This window comes from Amblyomma americanum, chromosome 8, assembly GCF_052857255.1.
Source record: "Amblyomma americanum isolate KBUSLIRL-KWMA chromosome 8, ASM5285725v1, whole genome shotgun sequence".
NCBI classification, from domain to species: Eukaryota; Metazoa; Arthropoda; class Arachnida; order Ixodida; family Ixodidae; genus Amblyomma; species Amblyomma americanum.
Window position 1 is genome coordinate 15,885,353 of NC_135504.1, and position 20,296 is coordinate 15,905,648.

The 20,296-nt window shown below is 46.3% G+C and overlaps 1 protein-coding gene across 1 annotated transcript in view; it reads left to right on the forward strand.

The window, feature by feature from the left end:
• Positions 1–1,499: 1,499 nt before the first annotated feature.
• The window catches only part of LOC144100964 (ATP-binding cassette sub-family C member 2-like), a 58,467-nt gene continuing 39,670 nt past the window's right edge, over positions 1,500–20,296 (forward strand). The window contains exons 1-8 of the mRNA XM_077633905.1: positions 1,500–1,569; positions 5,896–6,054; positions 9,852–9,986; positions 11,134–11,274; positions 14,039–14,173; positions 14,438–14,499; positions 16,828–16,938; positions 19,600–19,731. Coding sequence (XP_077490031.1) covers positions 5,896–6,054; positions 9,852–9,986; positions 11,134–11,274; positions 14,039–14,173; positions 14,438–14,499; positions 16,828–16,938; positions 19,600–19,731 — 875 coding nt within the window. The 5' untranslated portion in view covers positions 1,500–1,569. The remainder of the gene's footprint in view (positions 1,570–5,895; positions 6,055–9,851; positions 9,987–11,133; positions 11,275–14,038; positions 14,174–14,437; positions 14,500–16,827; positions 16,939–19,599; positions 19,732–20,296) is intronic.

Consider the following 20,296-nt stretch of genomic DNA (forward strand, 5'->3'; position numbering starts at 1 on the left):
ACTCTTCAATTCGCGGTGATAACCTCGTGCATTAACACGGACCACATTTGCAGGCGGAGGTGTTCGAAACTGGGTTTGCTCACGGAAGGGCGCAGCCTATAGGCGGGATACCGTTTGTTTGAAAATTTTAGCACGAACTGGCGCTCGCCGATGGAGACAACCTCGTGTGAGCCAGTTTTTTTTTAATTGGTTTTTGGGGGAAAGGAAATGGCGCAGTATCTGTCTCATATATCGTTGGACACCTGAACCGCGCCGCAAGGGAAAGGATAAAGGAGGGAGTGAAAGAAGAAAGGAAGAATGAGGTCCCGTAGTGGAGGGCTCCGGAATAATTTCGACCACCTGGGGATCTTTAACGTGCACTGACATCGCACAGCACACGGTCGCCTTAGCGTTTTTCCTCCATAAAAACGCAGCCGCCGCGGTCGGGTTCGAACCCGGGAACTCCGGATCAGTAGTCGAGCGCCCTAACCACTGAGCCACCGCGGCGGGGCGTGTGAGCCAGTATCATTTCCCGTCTGTGTAAAGGGACAAAGAAAAAATAAGAAGAAATATATGCCCGCCGTTTGTGAACAGCCGCTTGTCAAAACCGGAGCGCTAGGCACACGACGCGCGTTGGATGGAATTTCAGACCTATTACATGGACTTCGACTTATACGACGGGTGATTGACAAATCAAGGATCGCAATTATTTGCCGTTCGCACTAGAGATGAGCAAGACGGAGCGTCTGTCACGCGGCTTGCTCTGAAAACAAGCCATTAACGTTTAAAAGGCACTCTCGCACGCGTCGCTCTCGATACTAAACAGATGGTCGCGTTTTGCGTGTTCCGAGTTGATAGATTTTAATGACCATAGGAATACAGATTCCTAATTGTCCCACACGTGGAAAGACCCGCCGCGGTGGCTCAGTGGTTAGGGCGCTCGGCTACTGATCCGGAGTTCCCGGGTTAATAATAATTGGTTTTTTGGGGAAAGGAAATGGCGCAGTATCTCTCATATATCATTGGACACCTGAACCGCGCCGTAAGGGAAGGGCTAAAGGAGGGAGTGAAAGAAGAAAGGAAGAGAGAGGTGCCGTAGTGGAGGGCCATCTTGTAATCTTTTCCTCCCTTGCGCGTGCAGCGCTCCCTAGAAACGACTGGCGTTGAGCAGAGCTGTTCATATATCGTGAACGGAAGTGCTACAAGTCGCGCTGCAGAGTTTTTTCACACAGGACGCCGTCGTGCTAACGGCTGCAATAGTTGTGTTTGAGCCAGGCTGCTACGCGGCACGTGTAGGACTGCGCAGCTGCGCTAGTCAGTTTCGTTGTGCGTATAGCTCCTTCTTTCATGTACATATATATGCAATTTTTTTTAGCCTGATTATTTTTCGATCGCACCCGTTTTGCTCCGGAAAGCCTTGAACCCCAGTGGGTGCGAACACTCGAACGTTGAATCATTGCAGAAGCTACGCATCCTTTGGTCTCTCTCGATTTATTCTCCGCCATTTTCAGCGGCTTCGACTGTCAGAGCGGTGCGGACACTGCACGTAGAGTAGGCTTCCTTCCACGCCCCGAATCCACCGCGTCACAGGTAAGCTACCTTCACACTAAGTTCTTGTCACCAAGGGGCAAGTTGTTAAGCCCGCTATGCGCCTTGGTTCGATAGCTGCTGTGTCTCCTGTTAATTGCTTAGACTTGGTATCTGCGCTTAGGCTTGGCCTCTGTTATCAGCAAGATACAAGTAGCAAGCAAGATAAGTTACTTTCGTTCTGCGCAGGAGCATGAATGGCAGTGACTGGCGGCTGCCGCTTGTAAGGAGGACCGTTACTTCTTTTATTCTATAACTGTGCCACTAGGCATAAATTAGGAAGGAAGATGGATATCTTTTCGCTCGGTTGCTTTTTGAGTTCGACCCCTACATGGCGATAAAAAATTCGCGGGACGATCATGAAACCTGAGGCAACAAAGCTGTGGTCACTTTGATACTTCTAATCTAATGAATTTTATTACTCTAAGCCGAGGCTTCACATACGAGGCTTCACATATATGGGCGCTAACGCTATCGCGTCATATCCTAAAGGCAGAGCTTAAGTGTCCGCTCCAGTCTTTTTAGTTCAGTTGTTGTGTGGACTTCTAACGGGTGGAGACCTTGTGGAGGGTGGAGTTGACGGGTTAGGGGTGGGTGGCGCTTTCGCAAGGTGAACGCTTCATTCGTTAAGGCTGCACATACGTAACGCTGGAATTTTTGCCAAGTGCAACTCTTACTGCTGTTCGAGGTGAAATAGTAAGCTCGTGCTCCTGTTCGACTACTGCGCGGAGCATCACTTGCTGCATTCTTAGAATCCGGTACCCGTACTCTTTTACCACCGCAACCCTACGGGGCCACACGGTAGCAGGGGGGGAGGAAGTCGCCGTTGCACTAGCGGTGGCCGAAGGCTATTGGAGAAACAAATCACTGATAATCACTGATAATCACTGATAATATCCACATGGAGGAACTACGCGCAAGGTAGAGTCTGCAAGGCGGCCCTAAGAGTCCTCCTCGAAACAGGACCCCCTAGCCAAAAAGTAACCCACAAGATACTCTGGATCCCGGCACACACGGGGATAGAGGGAAACTCAAGGGTGGACAGATTATAGTTTGCGAGATCACGTTCCGAGCTGAGCTGTTGGAGTCCCTAGTGAACCCTACCATAGTGAAGCCAGTATATGCGGAGCTGCTAAATTGCTACAGAGGACAGAGGCTCAAGTACCCTCCGCCACACAACTCATTAACACAACAAGAAGCAGTGAACTGGCGGAGACTGCAAACAGGAACGTTCTTCAACCTATAAATTCTACACAAAATGTAGCCTACACAATTCAGGGACACATGCCCGTGGTGCGGGGCAACCCCCACGCTATACCACATTACATGGGAGTGCAAACGCAATTATGCAATCCACAAACTCAAAACCCCGAGTGCGGAGCAATGAGAGGGTCTGCTCACCAGCAGCGAGCTGACAGCCCAAAGGGCCCTTGTGCAGCACGCATGCGAAGCAGCAAGACTCAGCGGAGCCCTGGAATAGGGGCCCGACCTTGCGAAGAGGCCAGACGTCAACGATGAAGACGACGGCCCACCGCTAATCTCATTGAGATTTCAATAAATGTTTTCCTCTCTCTCTTAAAATCGAATGAGACACGAAAGACCAGCCAATGAGCATGGACATCATTCACGCGCTCAAAGTGTCCTAATGGCGGCGCGTCACAGCGCGTGCTGACAGCAACTGATAGGCCAGATGCCTATTCCCCCTTTATGGTCTCTTCGTACGCTGCCGTGGAAATGATCAGTGCCGCTTGAATGGAAATGACGATTGAATGCGTCACGACTTGCTTCCGTTTGGCAGGATTTACGAAGTCGGGAACGACGGAGGACGCAGTCGAATACCCACGTGTTCAGACGCACTTGGATTTACAGCAATGAGTCGTTAATGCACTGTTGTCCGGAACTGAAGTAATTGAAGATTCACTTCCTTGGGCGGATGATGACGCATACATCGCAAAGCAATACGCTGGCGTAGCCATTGTACAGGTCCCCACAGAAGTTTTCGGAACACCGAAATCACTAAAATCCTGAATTTTCTCGCTATGTAGAAGCACAGTCAGGCATTAAAAAAAATGGCGGTGACTTAGCTCTGGTTAAACCTGGAGTGACGCGATAGCTACGTCTGGCCGAGTGGAACTAGCTCAGTGGAAATGCAACGCCAGTCTTTCGCCGCTCCGTTTCGCTGGGCGTTCCTTCTTCATCTTCGTCCGACTTGACACGGCGCATGCGCACAGCTGTTGCAGCTGTCACGCCGCGCCGCAGACAGCAGCAGCTGCTCCGCACCACGTGACCAACCCACGTGACCAACGGCAGCACCACGTGATCAATCAAGTGGGCAACCACCCGACCAATGGCGACGCCACGGAGCTCGAGTGGTGCCACGCTGAAGGGTCGAAGAGGTAGCGTAGTGTAGCTCTCGCTACAAAATTCATCGGGATGTTAACGGAGGACCGTCCCTTCGTGGATGCATGCTGAAACTGCACAAAAAATGAGGTTTGTTGTAATTTTTGTGTTCCGAACACTTTTGTGGGCACCTGTACATGACATGCAAGCACTGCTCGAAGTCCAGCAACCTGATGAACACGATGACGGTGCGGCCAGCTTACAAAAAGCTGCCGTGAAAGCGCGCTTAGCTACACCGCTTCTCCAAAGCCATCTTGTTAGCAGCAAGGGTCTCAACGAGGAGCGCATGACCATGCTGAAGATTTTAGAAACCGCCGCGATAAGTTCCACTTTGAAGAAGCAGGCTGGTATAACGGTCTTTTTAAATAAATAAACGCCACTTATGCGTGGTTTCGTATTTTTGGGTGTAATATGGGAAGTAGTACTGGGCACGCTTGTCCCTTTGAATTCATAAGGAGATAAAACTTTCCTTGAAAATTCGGTTAAAAAATAACGCGGATGCACAGTATTGCCCTTAAATGTTCTCCGCTCGTCTTTCGTATTTGTGGTTCTCTCTTTTAATCCTCTGCTACCTTTCGCAGCCTGCAGAGTATTTAATTCAATTCAATTCAATTTTTTTTCATTCGTCATCATTCCAGAGGTCAGGAGCACAGTCAAAAAGCTGAAGACACAGCTTGACGGGGCCTGTGCCCCTTTGACCAATAATGCGTGTAGATACATATATAAAGCTATACTTGGCATTGGCAGAAGCAACTTTGGATTTAACAGATTCAATACAGAACATAAAATATTATATGATAGAGAAACAAAATTAAAAATTCTTTCGGCATTAACAGGGAGCAGGTAATTAACAGTGCAATAGGTATCAACGCTCGGGCTAAAAATACAAGGAAAATAAAGTAATCATGATGTTAAAAATAAAGGACAACAGCATACAAGCGTGGGTGAATACGAGATAAAAGAGTCAACAGAAGCGACATGCTTGGTGAAAGCTGCGAAACTTGAAGGTTTTTTTTTGTTTTCCGTCTTTTTCTAGACAAAACATAGTTGTGATTAACATCCCCGCAATCCCTGTTATTCTCTGCCTCTATTTCATTCTTTCGCTCATTTTCAAGCGCAGCTTTCTTGTTCAGTTGCTGAGTCCGTGGATCAGGTTCAAATCGCGGCCTCATGGGCAGCTTTTCGTTGGACCACGAATGGAAACAAACCCTGTGTGCTATGCAATGACAGTTCACGTCAAATATCCCCCGGTGGCTGTTATCCTTCCGGAGCCCTCCACTACGGCGCCTCTTTTCTCTTTCTTTCTTTCTTTCTTTCTTTCTTTCTTTCTTTCTTTCTTTCTTTCTTTCTTTCTTTCTTTCTTTCTTTCTTTCTTTCACTCCCATCCGCATCCCTTCCATTACGGCGCGGTAGACGTGTCCACCGAGAAGTCAGATGGTTTCCCTCATGATCAGTCTTCTATTTTTTTCTTAAGTGAAAAGAGCTTCACTACGCTATAGGTAAAGCAGCCGCCGCGTATGCCGGAGAATGACCTTGAACGACCTTCAGGCCAACCACGCTAGCCGTGTATGACCATATGTGGTACAGTTATGGTGTCGAACCCTTGACCACTGATCTTGACCCATGACCTTTAGTTGACCGTTGACATTGCTCGACCTTTGGGTTGACCTTTGACCCTAAGAACATCCGATGGGGTGATGTGAAGTCACGTGATGACATCCGATGGGAGTGCCGTAAGACCATGTGATACCACGTCATAGCCACGTGGTCGTGTGGGTATATATAGAACGGCTGTCGCGAGCGTGTAGCGGAGCTGCCATGGACGAGCCTCGGACGCTTCACAAGCGTGCTTGATTTTCGCTGAATTCCAGTGTTATCTAAATTAAGCCGCTGCCAGTTTTTTTTGTTGTTGTCCGCTGTGTTTCGCAGATGATGGACGTGCTTCGCCCCGCCGAGATCGCTGCCCTGCTCCTCAAGTGCACACCTCTCGCCATCCTGGCGTTGTTCGGGCCCGCTCAGACAGCTCGCAACAACTACCCAGCGCTCATCGGCGAACGATACTGGACTCTACTGGACGCCGCCCACGTGGTGAGCCCATGCAGCACTCGGCTTCTCCCATCTGACTTTGCTCTTTTTCAGCGACAGCGAGAGAAGCCTCATCGGCAAAAAATGTGATTGTATTCCGTCACTTAACAATGCTGCTTATATAACCCTGCTGGTAATTTACGTGGGCAGGATGAAACGTATTTCGCAAGGGTGGAAACTTGGGCGAGTCGGTAACGATGATCCATGATACCTGTGTTGTCCGTCTTTCTTTGTCCCTTGTACCGTTTTCGCGCTCCCCATATACCATGGGCAGGATGAAAACAGGCTGATGAAAATCACGGGAAAATGATAAACGTCGCGAGGCTTATTGTACTTGTCCGATCAGATCTTGTGTATCGAAACAGGCGCTTAAGAAAACAGTAGCGATAGGATATAACAAACCTCATAATTAATCCACGAAACCTTTGATGCCTTCAAGGTACGGGCCTCTGAGTGAAGTGGTATGTAGGGCGAGTACAGTAAGGGTAGGCTCGAGGGCAACGAGCCTGTTACAGCACTCTCATTGTAGCAGTAATAATAATAATAATAATAATAATAATAATAATAATAATAATAATAATAATAATAATAATAATAATAATAATAATAATAATTGGTTTTTGGTGGAAAGGAAATGGCGCAGTATCTGTCTCATATACCGTTGGACACCTGAACCGCGCCGTAAGGGAAGGGATAAAGGAGGGAGTGAAAGAAGAGAGGAACAAATAGGTCCGTAGTGGAGGGCTCCGGAATAATTTCGACCACCTGGGGATCTTTAACGTGCACTGACATCGCACAGCCCGCAGTACTCACCAATTAGCACTTTTCCCTCATCCCAAACCACATCGAAGAGCAATGAATGTAAAGAAGATGGTTTGGTTTATGGGGGGTTTAACGTCCCAAAGCGACTCAGGCTATGAGGGACGCCGTAGTGAAGGGCTCCGGAAATTTCGACCACCTGGGGTTCTTTAACGTGCACTGACATCGCACAGTACACGGGCCTCTAGAATTTCGCCTCCATCGAAATTCCACCGCCGCGGCCGGGATCGAACCCGCGTCTTTCGAGCCAGCAGCCGAGCGCTATAACCACTCAGCCACCGCGGCGGCTAGGATTGTACGGAATGTGAGCTCTAGCTAACAATTCACTGGTATAGCTATGAGGACCATTCATTCTACGGTGCGCGTTTAATAGCAGAACAGTTTGTTAGTGGAGCAAAGAAAATCCCCTGCGGTTGAATATCGCGTACTAGTTGGATTTAAGGGATCGAATCCGCGTCTTTCGGGCCAGCAGCCGAGCGCCGTAACCACTCAGCCACCGCGGTGGCCGAATGTAAAGAAGAGAATCACTTTCTGCATATATGGGAATTAGCCAATTACGCTATTGCGTCATACCCTTAAGGTAAAGCGTAAGTGTTTCCTCCAATTTTTTTTTTCGCACGTGGCTGTTACGCCTTCCGAAACGTACACCTTTCTCCTGACGCAAACTTTTTACGCTTTTATGCTTTTTTTATGCTTTCACCTGATGTTTCCACTCATCGTGTTTTCGCTGAGTAGAATCTAGCGCTCACGGCTGCAGCTGGTGAGGTTTGGTGTAGGGTTCCCTGCCCGTGACCTGCTGGCACAGATGGGACGCACATGTGCTGCTTAATGTATCTGTCACGCCACTTGCTCCACTTACTATTCTCCCCACAAGAGCTGAATCGAGTTCATCGCATCCTGTTTAACATGAACTCGTGGGCGAGTTCATCGCATCCGTTGCATTCGTCGAAATTTGGAGTGTGTTTAACAGTGAACAAGCGCCTACTCCATGGTACTATTCATACATTTGACTAAAGCAGTGCCCGCGGGTAGGGCCGGGCCGGAAAATTGTCCTCTTTCGCTGGGCATGGGCCGGACCCGGGCCGGGCTCGGGCCGTTACTTAGGCTGTCTAGGGCTTTTGATTGATTATTTCAAGTTGAAATAGACATGGGGCGTTCTCGCAGTGACGCGCATTAAGCAGGGCTATAGTGTTGGCTCAGAAAAACTACTCAGCCCTTATTTACTTATTGTCTGCGTGGTTATGGTGCTCGGCTGCTGGCCCGAAAGACGCGGGTTCGATCCCGGCCGCGGCGGTCGCATTGCGAAGGAGGCGAAATCCTACAGGCCTGTGTACTGTGCGATGTCAGTGCACGCTATAAAGAACCGCAGGTTGAAGTTATCCGGAGCCCACCATTGCGGTGTTCCTCATAGACTGAGTCATAGCCTGAGCGCTTTGGGACATTAAACCTTATAAAACCAAAACCGAATCTTTTTTCACTTATTTTTGGTGTCTTCTATAGTTGCATTTTGTTCACACGAGAAAATTAGAAATAATACACTTTTTTTTTTACTGTTGCTCGGGACGCCTCGAAATTGAAAGAATTCCAGCAATAAAATCTTTCCAGTGATTTATTATAGACCTCTATAGTGCTACTTTTTGTTGACGCGTATGACATACAGCTCGTTTGTGGACCGAGTTCAATCAGCGTCACTCGCAATGCTATGTCCAGGCAGCTTCGGACGAGCATGCCTGGCAGCATTGAACGTTAGAAAAATAAGACGCGAAATCTAGCAGTGGGCTCCACTACAGCGGCGTTTTTAGTGGAGCGTTGTAGCGCTTAATACGCGGCTCATTTGCACGCGTGCATTTGCCGAATAAAATACAGAGCACCGGCGGCTTGCGATGCATGTTTCATCTACCAGCGATCACATGCCGTTGGATCTACCACAAGACGCTCCGTACGTGCTCGGTCTTGTGTCACCGCTCTTGAATATACACTTGATTTCTCATAAGAACCGCTAGAGTATAGAGCCTTCCTTCGACTGCTCGACGGGTAGCAGTATGTTTCAAGATAATATCTGATTATCTGCCTTTTCCGCCTAAAAACACACCTCTACGCTTCGAGAAACGCCATCTAAGAGGAGCATATTGGTAAGGGCATATTGGCGATATACAATCTCCTTCGAACCATCAATACAAGGCAATACCCAGCTTGCATGCGTGTGCTTTAATTAGGCCGTATCGGCGAAACCTCCTGAGCTGCCCGGCACCTTCATCGTTAGCCACGGTATTCGTGGCCGCACAACTTGCTTACGAGGCCTGGCCCATCGGTGAGCCACACAGCAGAGGCCTGGTATTTAACTACTTTCGCAGCGCAAATGACCGAGTTTGAGCTGTACGTAAACGCATAACAGACAGCTCCTGCGTCCGCAAGCAGACCTTGGCGCAAAAAACAATGCCCGAAAGCACATGTTGCCCGCGAGAGGTGCCTGTACACCCACGTAGCTGGTTCTTAGCCGTTGTACTGATCCGGAGTTCCCGGGTTCGAACCCGACCACGGCGGCTGCGTTTTTATGGAGGAAGAACGCTAAGGCTCCCGTGTGCTGTGCGATGTCAGTGCACGTTAAAGATCCCCAGGTGGTCGAAATTATTCCGGAGCCCTCCACTAAGGCACCTCTTTCTTCCTTTCTTCTTTCACTCACTCCTTTATCCCTTCCCTTACGGCGTGGTTCAGGTGTCCAACGATATATGAGACAGATACTGCGCCATTTTCTTTCCCCCAATACCTATATTATTATTATTATTATTATTATTATTATTATTATTATTATTATTATTATTATTATTATTATTATTATTATTATTATTATTATTATTATTATTATTATTATTATTATTGTTGTTGTTGTTGTTGTTGTTGTTATGTTTAGACCTTTCCTAAGAAAGATTTCCCACGTTGTTTACAGTATGGAAATACTTAAACGTAGTTCCTCTTCTCAGGTGCTGCTCTTTGTTTCTGGTGGCTTGGTCCTGGCTAAGTGTGGTTTGACCGCTGTATGCCTCGACAACTGTGAAGTCACCAGTACTGTCACGCTCCAGAAAGCGGGATCAGACTTTGCCATGGCCATCTGTCTTGTACGTAACATCTGTTCAGTTTCTGGTATGAAAATTCAAAAGAATATAATGACTATAAAATGACTTCCAGCTTTAAAGTAAGGACTTTTTTTTTATGCGAAAAGAAAATATATTGTTATTCTCAGCACTTCTGGACAACTCTGCATGGCCTCAATCTTGTACCGCTAACGAAGGCTTCTCTCTAACTCTATGTGAGCCTCTCAAGTACAGAGAACAGCGAAAAAAAAAATCTACGCTTTTCCTCAATTAACAAAATCCTTGCCTTGAGTCAGTTCATTTCTGTTCGTGAATTCCAGATCCCGCAATGTCTGACTGTTCTCTGCGCTGTAGATGAAACATATTAATTCGTCTCTGTTGGTATCATTGTTAATGTGGAGATGCTAGGTGTCAGAGGTTAATAGAATTCTCTTCCAGGCTGATTTTCCCACTCGCCCAGTCTAACAGTTACCTTCTGCGAAAAAGAAATAGCCAAAGTTTGAATCGTTGCAGTCGCATGTGCTACATAGTTTACGAAGACGAAGTGAAAAATAGTAGCATTAGACAATATATTCGCATCTTCACATGTGCCCGGTTAGTTTCGCAACCACTTAAAATATTTCACATTTTCAACGTGGCAACCCCGTTCCGGAAACTTACCAGGGATAAAAGTGAGCAAGTTCGTGATACCAAAACTGCTCAATACGTTCCCTGTTCGATACCCTCCCTTACTGGTTGTTCCTGTGAACAACTGCTGGTCCGATGACGTCACAATCACTGGGGCAAGTGAGCCTAGACGTCACTCGATTCAGGTGAAAATGCTCAGCTGCTGTTCGGACTACATTCAAAATAATAATAAATTACGTTCCAATCAACGCTTGCGACTGAAACTTGCTACTAGGCATCCGTACATCCTTGAAACAAGCGATATTGTTTGTTTCCGTTCGAAATTTTGTGTCCGGACACCTTTAAACTCCTTGCCTTAATCTGCGCTATTTCTATATTCACAAGGCAACAAGATGCCACAAACTCCGCTGGTGACCTACCCTGAGCATTAGCATTACTTCCGACGCCACAGAACATGGCAACAGGCAGTCCTTTTGCTTGCCAAGGATGCCATTAAAACATTAAAGACATTCATCTATGCGCACCTTCCGGGCTCACATCACAGGTTCTATTGCCCTTAATCGTGTGGCGACGCTGGCAGCGTTGCCTTCCGACATCGGCTTTCGCAGTGGCTCTTCTGGGGCTGCTCTCCACAGGGTGTGTACTGGACGCCTTTCTGCAATTCACTGCTCTCAGCGAACAGGAAGTAAGTTACGACCTCCTTGCTGCTTTCATTCACCTTGAAGCGTTTTCGGCCACCGAAACTTGTAGGCCTGTGACGTAACCGGATGCATCATAACCAACCCCACCACCACCACCACCATCACCAACCACGACCACCACCACCATCATCATCATCGTCCTCATCCTCATCCTGACTACACCCACTGCAGGGCAAAGTCCTCTCCCATGGCTCTCCAACTAACCCTGCCCTTTGCCAGCAGCGGCCACCCTATCCCCGCAAACTTCTTAGCCTCATCCGCCCACCTAACCTTCTGCAGCCCCCTGCTACGCTTGCCTTCTCTTGGAATCCACTCCGTTATCCTCAAGGACCAGCGGTTGTCTTGCCTTCGCCTTACATGCCCTGCCCAAGCACATATCTTCCTGTTGATTTCGACTAGGATGTCATCCGTCACCCACTCCGCCCGCTTCCGGTCTCTTTGACGTAACCGGATGCATCTACATAATATAGCATCAATTTCCTTTCCCTATGAGGCCTCCTCGAGTACAACGTACAGGTACTACCATGATCGAAAGAAACACGATCAACGCGGCGCCTTCACGCTTCAGTGTTTGAATTTCTTTTGATCGCGCCTTTACCTGGGTGGGAAGGGAAAGACGTTAAATTCGTCCTAGAATGCATCACGGGCGACTATAGCATCTTTTTTTTTCTGCCACCTAATTAAAAGCGTGATTAAAAGAAATCGGAAGAGCGGAGTGCCAAGTCTCCACTCTGTTCGCGTTTCTTTCCATCGCGATAGTACAGACAAAGTAAATTGAGCATCTATTCCTTCTATTATTTTTCACTCATTGCCTAATTGAAATTGAAAGCTTTGATAAGTTCATGGTGGTAGTGCATACTAGTGCGCGCTTTGATGCACAGTAAACCGCTTCATCATTTCCGATAGGGAAGGCATGATTGCAATTGGAACCGAATAGCGTGCTCCGTTTACTCATGTCCGCACCATTACACCCGGCCAGCTCCTTCACGCTGTCACATGAACGCCGAAAAAAGGGCCGTAAAGAGCTCAATGACAAACCGGAGCGGCAGCAAGCTCTGAAAACCGCACTTCGTACGCATGCGCGTATTCTTACCCGTTGCGCGGCCTCACGTCGCCAGAGACCGGTGAAGGCAATGTTTGTCCAATGCTCGGGTGAACTGTTTCAGAATCAGACGGGCGTAATTTATTCGCACTTCTTTGCCGCCTGAGTGGAACGACAGTTACTTTGCTATGAACAGTACTTTATCGTTACCACTGCTTCTACACCGCACATTAATTTCTCGCCTGTGCCTATTTCATAACATCTACCATAACAATCCTGTCCTAAAGAGCCGGCCACTAACTCCCCCTATGTTTCAGGCTGCATTGATCATCGCCATAATGTAGGTGTTCCTCCATGTCACACTAAACATTGTTTTCATTCATTTGTCCCCAGCGCTTCTGAGAGTTGGAACCACCTACCCAGTTATGTAGCCGACACTACTGGCTTTAATACTTATAAGACTAGCATATCTAATCTGTCTTTATAAATTCTGTTAACTTCCATTGCAGTTGTTCTGACTTTTTTTTCTGTCATAAAATTGCTTTCTTTGCCTTGTTAGCCTTTACTGTTTTTTCTTTTGCTAATTTTTTGCGCCTTACACCAGTGATTGTTCTTCTTTCTGCACCGTATGTTACCAAATGTATGTCATTTCACTCCCCTCTGTAATGCCTTCGGGCCCTGAGGGCATATAAAAAATTAATTAATTAATTAATTAACTGAAAAAGGACAGGATAACCACAGGGAGACAAAAGACGACATGACACACACCAAAGTTACCAGCACCCAAACTATCTCCACGTCTACTGTCACCATCTTTAAAGAATACTGTTAACCAGCCAGCCCAGCACCCACTTGTACTGAAGGATAACAGCTGCTCGCGTGCGTTGCAAGCGAGACCCTTTTGCTGATGAGTCGACGCTCAGAGGTACGGTTAGACTCTGACACACGACCCCATCACGCTTCACGCACATGCCGCCACTAATCGCACATTGCCGGTGATCAAAATGGCACAGCTGGAGGCACTGTGCTCATCCTGGGCTGTAGCTCGTTCACTGCGCCGTGCTCAGTTGAAGTGCCGACGTCACTATCGGAGTTCGCAGACATGCGTCTCACTTTTACGGGGCAGGATGCGCCTGGGAAACCATTTCCTCTACCACCACGGAGAGAACACCTGTGCGAAGGCGTAGGCTGCGGTGGTTTATGTTATTCATTCATATAAAACTGAGCCCTTCGAGTCATTCCCGCATTACAGGGGCAGCGGGTATACAGAGCAAAAACCTTCAGCATTACAGCCCTTATGCTAATAAAGAGTTGTTTGAGCTACCGTATGAAATCTTTTCACACTGGAGCTTGCCATTAATAATACTAAACGAAAAAGCTGCTGCCCATCACGACGAACTTCTTGGAGCATTTGTTTCGATACTTATATATAAGCATTGTAACCAATATAGACGGAGAAATACAGCGTGATATACATGTGGACGGCACAAGTATATTTTATTTTTGAATGAAGCTTCTCTTTATTATGGCAAGCCTACAATAAGATGTCCAAGTTAAATCATGGCAAATATAAGCTTGGTACGAGCTTGGTTTGGAGTGGAATCATGCCGCCATATCTCTGAGTTTTGTTAAAAGGAACCACGCAAATTGATTAAGTGAAAATGATATGCAACCTTGGTAATTCTCACCATTTTGGTTCTTTTCAGTCCATAACTCTGCCAGAGAGACAGCCTCGTGAAGCGGCTGTTGTAATGAGCTTCGTTGTAGCTGCTTCTGTGATCGGAAGCTTCTTGCTCTCTCAGCTTCAAGACTTGGTCATCAAGAAGCCTTCTCGAGCCCAGGTTAGACTCGATTTAATCTTCGCAGCAGGCGGAATGAACGCGTCAAATGTCGTGAATTCGCTAGTGCAAAGAATTATTTTCAGCGTATTTTGGTATTTTAGTGATTTTCAGCAGTAAGTTAACGTAATTTCCTGGTCACACTTCAGCGCGGAAATAGTAGCCCGATATCTGAACTTCCTTGCATCCTTGGAGAGGTTGAATTTAATAATCACCCTGTATGAAACTACACCCAAACGCCAATGCTTCTTCTTTCTGTCATTGCAGGGAATGATAGACGAGGACACATCATCGGTTCTTGGTCGCCAACTCTGTACGCCTCTGTTTCCGTGAGTACGGAATTTTGTCTGCATTTCTTGGCTATAAAAAAATTTGTAAAAGGTTTAGAGTAGCGCTGTAAACCAGCCACACACACACACACACACACACACACACACACACACACACATATATATATATATATATATATATATATATATATATATATATATATATATATATATATATATATATATATATATATATATATATATATATATATATATATATTCTGTGTTTTCGCTATTTTCCCCTTGTGCTCGAACTTCTCTTCCGCAGAAGGAAACCTTTCTTGCTTAAGTCTTCTCGGCGAAAATCCAACCCTCTCAGCTCTGCTGCATGTCTGTCACCTCTGTATTTTAACTAGCTTTTTTAACTTTTTTTAACATGTTTCACATCCATTCTCCTTTCCCCTAAGTGGACGCCGACACACAGAGAGAGAAAGTGCCTCCTCTCCCTCTGCATTTAGGACCGTAAATGCGCACATCTGTGTATTCATTCGACTTAACCCTGATGAAGGACGGTCCACCGTCTGCAACCGTTGGTGAATAAACCTAGATAACCGAACCAGTTGTGACCTTTTCACTGAGCATATATATATATATATATATATATATATATATATATATATATATATATATATATATATATATAGAGAAAAGTGTAAAAGCTGATTTTCATACATATATCCACCGCCTTGAAAACTGGCTGGCTACTCCCTTCGCCAGACAGCTTTACCACACGATAGAAATTTCATCCCTTGGATTTCTCATCTTTTGTCCTTCAACACACGGTGCTTCAAATGAAAACCTTAAATTGTCGCCTGTATTTGATGCATAAGAAATGCGAGAAACGTCAATTTAAGAATATACAATGCTGGAAAATCAACTCAACGAGCTTTCAAATGCGTATCTTTGACGTTCGATATATCGCACCACACTACCGACAAAAAAAAAATATTAGAAACACAGCCCACCTTCGATGTTAACACTTCAATTTTGCACTCTAAACTGACCGCCTAAAATGAAAATTATGTTTATTAGGTAATTTTAGTTACTCGTGTATTTACTGACCTATACGAGGTACATAATGTCCAATTTGCTGGGCAGTTCAGCTCAACACACCTCAACGACGCATCTCTCACAGTTTTTAAAATAAAAAAATTGTAAAGGTTAAAAAAATCACCCCGTATACATTTCTCCTGAGTGATAATGGTAAACTGCCATTCACAATCTCAGAGAACCTGCCATTATGAGCTCCACCCCGTTCTTATTCTTCTAATTATTTCGCGCCCGTGATACGGATCTGCGGTCACTACCTGCCCTAAGTAGACATGTCTCCTTAGCGCTTTCAGCGCCTAGCTGCCAAATGTGAGCTGCTACCAATCGTAAACTGTAAAGACGTTGTTCAGAATATTTTTGCCGCTAATGGTTAAACGTGTCCCTTATGACTCACATAGCTGTGCTACCTGTTGCAGGAGGGCGGATATTTTGGAAGGATAGTAGTTTAAAATTAAATAATTGGTTTTTGGGGCAAGGAAATGGCGCAGTATCTGTCTCATATATCGTTGGACACCTGAACCGCGCCGTTAGAGAAGGGATAAAGGAGGGAGTGAGAGAAGAAAGGAAGAAAGAGGTGCCGTAGTGGAGGGCTCCGGAATAATTTCGACCACCTGGGGATCTTTAACGTGCACTGACATCGCACAGCACACGGGCGCCTTAGCGTTTTTCCTCCATAAAAACGCCGCCGCCGCGGTCGGGTTCGAACCCGGGAACTCCGGATCAATAGTCGAGCGCCCTAACCACTGAGCCACCGCGGAGGGTGGATAGTAGTTTCCCATTCTTGCTTTAGTGCCTTAGTGCACGAATGATACTGGTTTCCATCTGCTGTGGTAGGACCTTAAAGAGCTTGGCCGTTCGACAGTTATAGCTTTAGCATTTTGCATCAACGCAAGGCGCAACGGAAAACTGGCCTTAGCTTTTTGTGTTTCAATCATCACAGATGAGCTAATTTTAGTGGCGAATACGTCGTCTTCATTACCTCTGCGTGACCTTCGAAATACCTAATGAAAAATTTCTTGCTGCACTATTAGCCGCATTGAGGCACGGTTTATCAGCACTTCCAAATTATATTTGCATGCGACTGGACGAACCTCTGATATCTGTGGTGATTTATCTCGTGTTCTATGCTTTTGGCGTTCGGCCAGAAAATCTCGAGCTATAAGCTTACAACGGCTTTGCGCTTTTTCGGGGTCGTCCATTCAACTCATGATGTACACATTCTACTTTAACACTGTTTAAGAACGCTATATCGGATCGCTTATGCTTCCTTTGGCGCAGGATGTTCGCTGACATAGTTCGAAAAAGACCGTCGGCGCAATTACCCTTGCTACGGCGAGGCATCAGGTGCAAGCCGCTGGTGCAAACCCTAGCATCCCGGCTCCGTCAAAGGTGAGCTTTTCCTGTAACGGACCATTCAAGCTTCTGCTTCCCACGAGACACTCAGTCAACTTGATCTAAACTTCGAGACAAGAATACTGTCAGAGTATGTAAAAATTAAGGCAATATCAGCAGACTTGCTCCATACGTCATCATGGCCGCGCTAACAGAGTGTCCCAGTTTTACCCAGCGTGATGATAGTGTATAAGTAAATAGGATCCGGGTCGGGGTTGCCCTCACACCAGCCATCACTCGGAAGTGGCCTGAGTACCGAGAACTGTTTCCTCGGCCAGGGTGTCCGGTATGTAAACACGAGGACATTGAGGCCGACATTCATCACTTACTGTGGGACTGCCCAGCTCTCAAGCCTACCAGGATGCGGCACCTGATGGTAGCAGGTCTTTCACCAAGCAACCCTTATTCATACATTGCCTGGACGCAGGGACCGTACCATCGTTCTCTACTGGACTTCATCAAATCAGCTAACCTTTTTCCATTCATTTAATCTCTACTACATCATTCATCACACCTTCACCCATCATGGATGCACTGGGGCAATAAATTTCGCTTTAAAAAAAAGGTGTTAAAACACGTACGAAGCTAGGTTCAAGTGGCCGATATATACGCATTTAAAAGCAATGTAAAAGAAAAAAAACTTAATATGCTGTAAAGAACTGCTCTCCAAGTGAGCAGCATACTTTTTGCTTTTTATAATTAGTGTGCTTTTTATGGAATGATAATTCAATTTCGTTTGAAGTTTTACCCAAACAAAAAGGTTGTTTCTTGAGTATGGTGGAAGTGCCCGCTATTGTACTTCCCTGTGTCAGTATACCACCTCCATGACTACAAGAGCTCCACATGCATGTCGCTACGCAGCTTCGACGCTCTTGTGGTAATCGGCGTCACAAAATCAGCATCGCAGAGGGAAGTGGCCAAGCGTGCGTGAATGTAGGATTTGTACGAACGCAAACCTGCGATCTGGTTAGATCGTACTCCACGCATCGAAAACCCAAGGGAACGGTCCCCGAGCCCTGACGTAGACACGAACAAACCTGAACCCAGGAGCGTGCATGTGGAAGCCAAAGAGAGTATTCAGGCCGTTTCCCCTTCCGACATTTGTATTTAGTTCAATGCGTCTCTGACATAAATCCTGAAGATCATTTCAGAGCGAAAGCACTACTTCACTAGCAAAGCTTAAACTTTTTTGGCCTTTGACGCAAGTGGCGGAGGTCTTGCACAGATGCTCCGGAACCGGCGCCCTTACCCCCCAACCCCCACTCCCAGGGTGCGGCTGCCGATAGCGGCTGACGAGAAGATCTTGCAAGCGGTTGCGTTGGAGGTAGTGCTGCCTTAAGTGTTTTCGCGTGTCCTGTTCGGTTTATGTTAAAACCCTACCACTTTTTTTCTACATCAGTTGCCGTGCTTGTTAACGGCCAGTTATCTTCACCTCAGTGATAAAAGCATCCCCTCACAATACAGAACTCTTGAGAATGAATGAAAGAAAAAATTATATCATGCCAGCGCAATGTAGATAACTTATATCACCTTTAAGTCTAAAAACCATTGCGTGTTGAAAACGCCAGATTATATTCGTCCTATTATATAGTAACACCAATTTTTAAGCGTTTAAATAATTTTCTATGTCGCAGGTCCACTTCACTGAAACACAGGCTAAAACGTATAAAACCTGAAAACTAAAACGTTTAAACATTCTTCCTGTGGCGGTGTCTCGGAGGCTGGAAGACACTTTGCGGTCTCCATGCCAGCGGCGAACGGGTGTTATTCGATTTGTGAACGCGAACTGTGACGCCCCCTCGTTCCATATAACCGAGTGGCGCTCCCACATGTGTTCGTTTTATCTGTGACACGGTGCCAGGGCCCCAGTACATATTTTGACGGAAGCCGCCCTCGTTCGCATTAAGTGAACGTTCGTTATAAAACGTTCTGGCGGGCTAGTTGGTTCACTGTGGCCGTCATAAGTGGCATCTGCTTGCACCTTTATTACATGCACACTTTATTTTTTTATACGATTAACTCGACGACGGTTCTGCTTCATGTGTACGCACAAGCACAGTGAAGGCATTCATGAATACGGGCACAAAATAAAGTATTATTCCTTCGTTTCCTTCTCGTCCTGTTTGTGCGCACTGTTTTTAGTCATTTTTGCAATTCACCAAGTAGCCAAACTCTGGACTGTTATGAAGCAATATTGGTATTAACAGGAGTTCAGATTTCGCTTATTACAGCGAGAGCTGTTAGGCGCCCGTCCCTGGCTCTTTGGTCGCCGTCGGCGTAACCGATGGGTGCGTTAATGTCACGGTCACATGACATTCTCCGGCATTAAGTCACCTGACATGAATGTATGTCTAACATTCACTGTTCACGTGAACGCCATAATGTCCCGTGTCATTATATCACGTGACGTTAATGTCACACGACCTTATGTAACGGTCAACTTGGGTCGCATAAGCCTACGAGTGGCTCTGTTTGGAACAGCCGCTTGCCAGTGCAGGGGCGCATCACTTGCCCACTACACCAGTGCGATATGAGGTCACTGCATCTTTTCTACCTAAAAATATCCCCAAAACGAAACGCCTGAACAGTCATCGCTGAAAATCGCGTTACACAGTCGTAACCCTCCCGTGAGTCTTTTTTTTCATTTTTTCTTTCCAGTGAAATTCGGTTTGGGCGCCGGGGTCCGTTCATGACTGCGCTCTTCAGAGTTTTGTGGGTGGATGTCCTGCGGTCATCGTTGTCCACCATAGCCTACTACGCCTGCCTTTTCGCTAGGATCCCAGCCTTGGAGTGAGTGATTACCATAGCCTCAGTACGAGTGGCATATTGGCTCTGTATCCAGCTCTTCTCGTCTACACCCGGTAGACATGACGCTGCACTCTGACTGCTCGCTAGCTATACTTTATGATGTTAGTAATTCAGCTGTATCCACTCAGATGTCAGGCAGAGTCAATGTCCATGAGGACCACGGGTTCAGGGATAAATAGGGTGATGTGAATACATCTGCGGTTGACGTTAGTAAGAACCTAAAGGAGGATTGGCGGAACAAAGGGTTACTTCAGAGATTTTTCGAGCATTTTGAGTTGAATTTCTTGTTTTATTTCTTGACTTCGTCTCTTAGCTCCTATAAATATTTTTTTTTTCAAAATAATCATGGAAACGGTTATAAAACAGCTAAAGCCAGACCCCGAGACTAGATTGCTAGCATAATGTGACGCCACGATGCACCAAAGTATAGCGTTGCAGATGCTATCGCAACACCTCTCGTGCGCAAGTTGATTGGCTAATCTGGTTAGTACGGGTGACAGCTACGAACGCTGTCTCTCTGAAATCACAAAAAAAAAACAAGCAATAA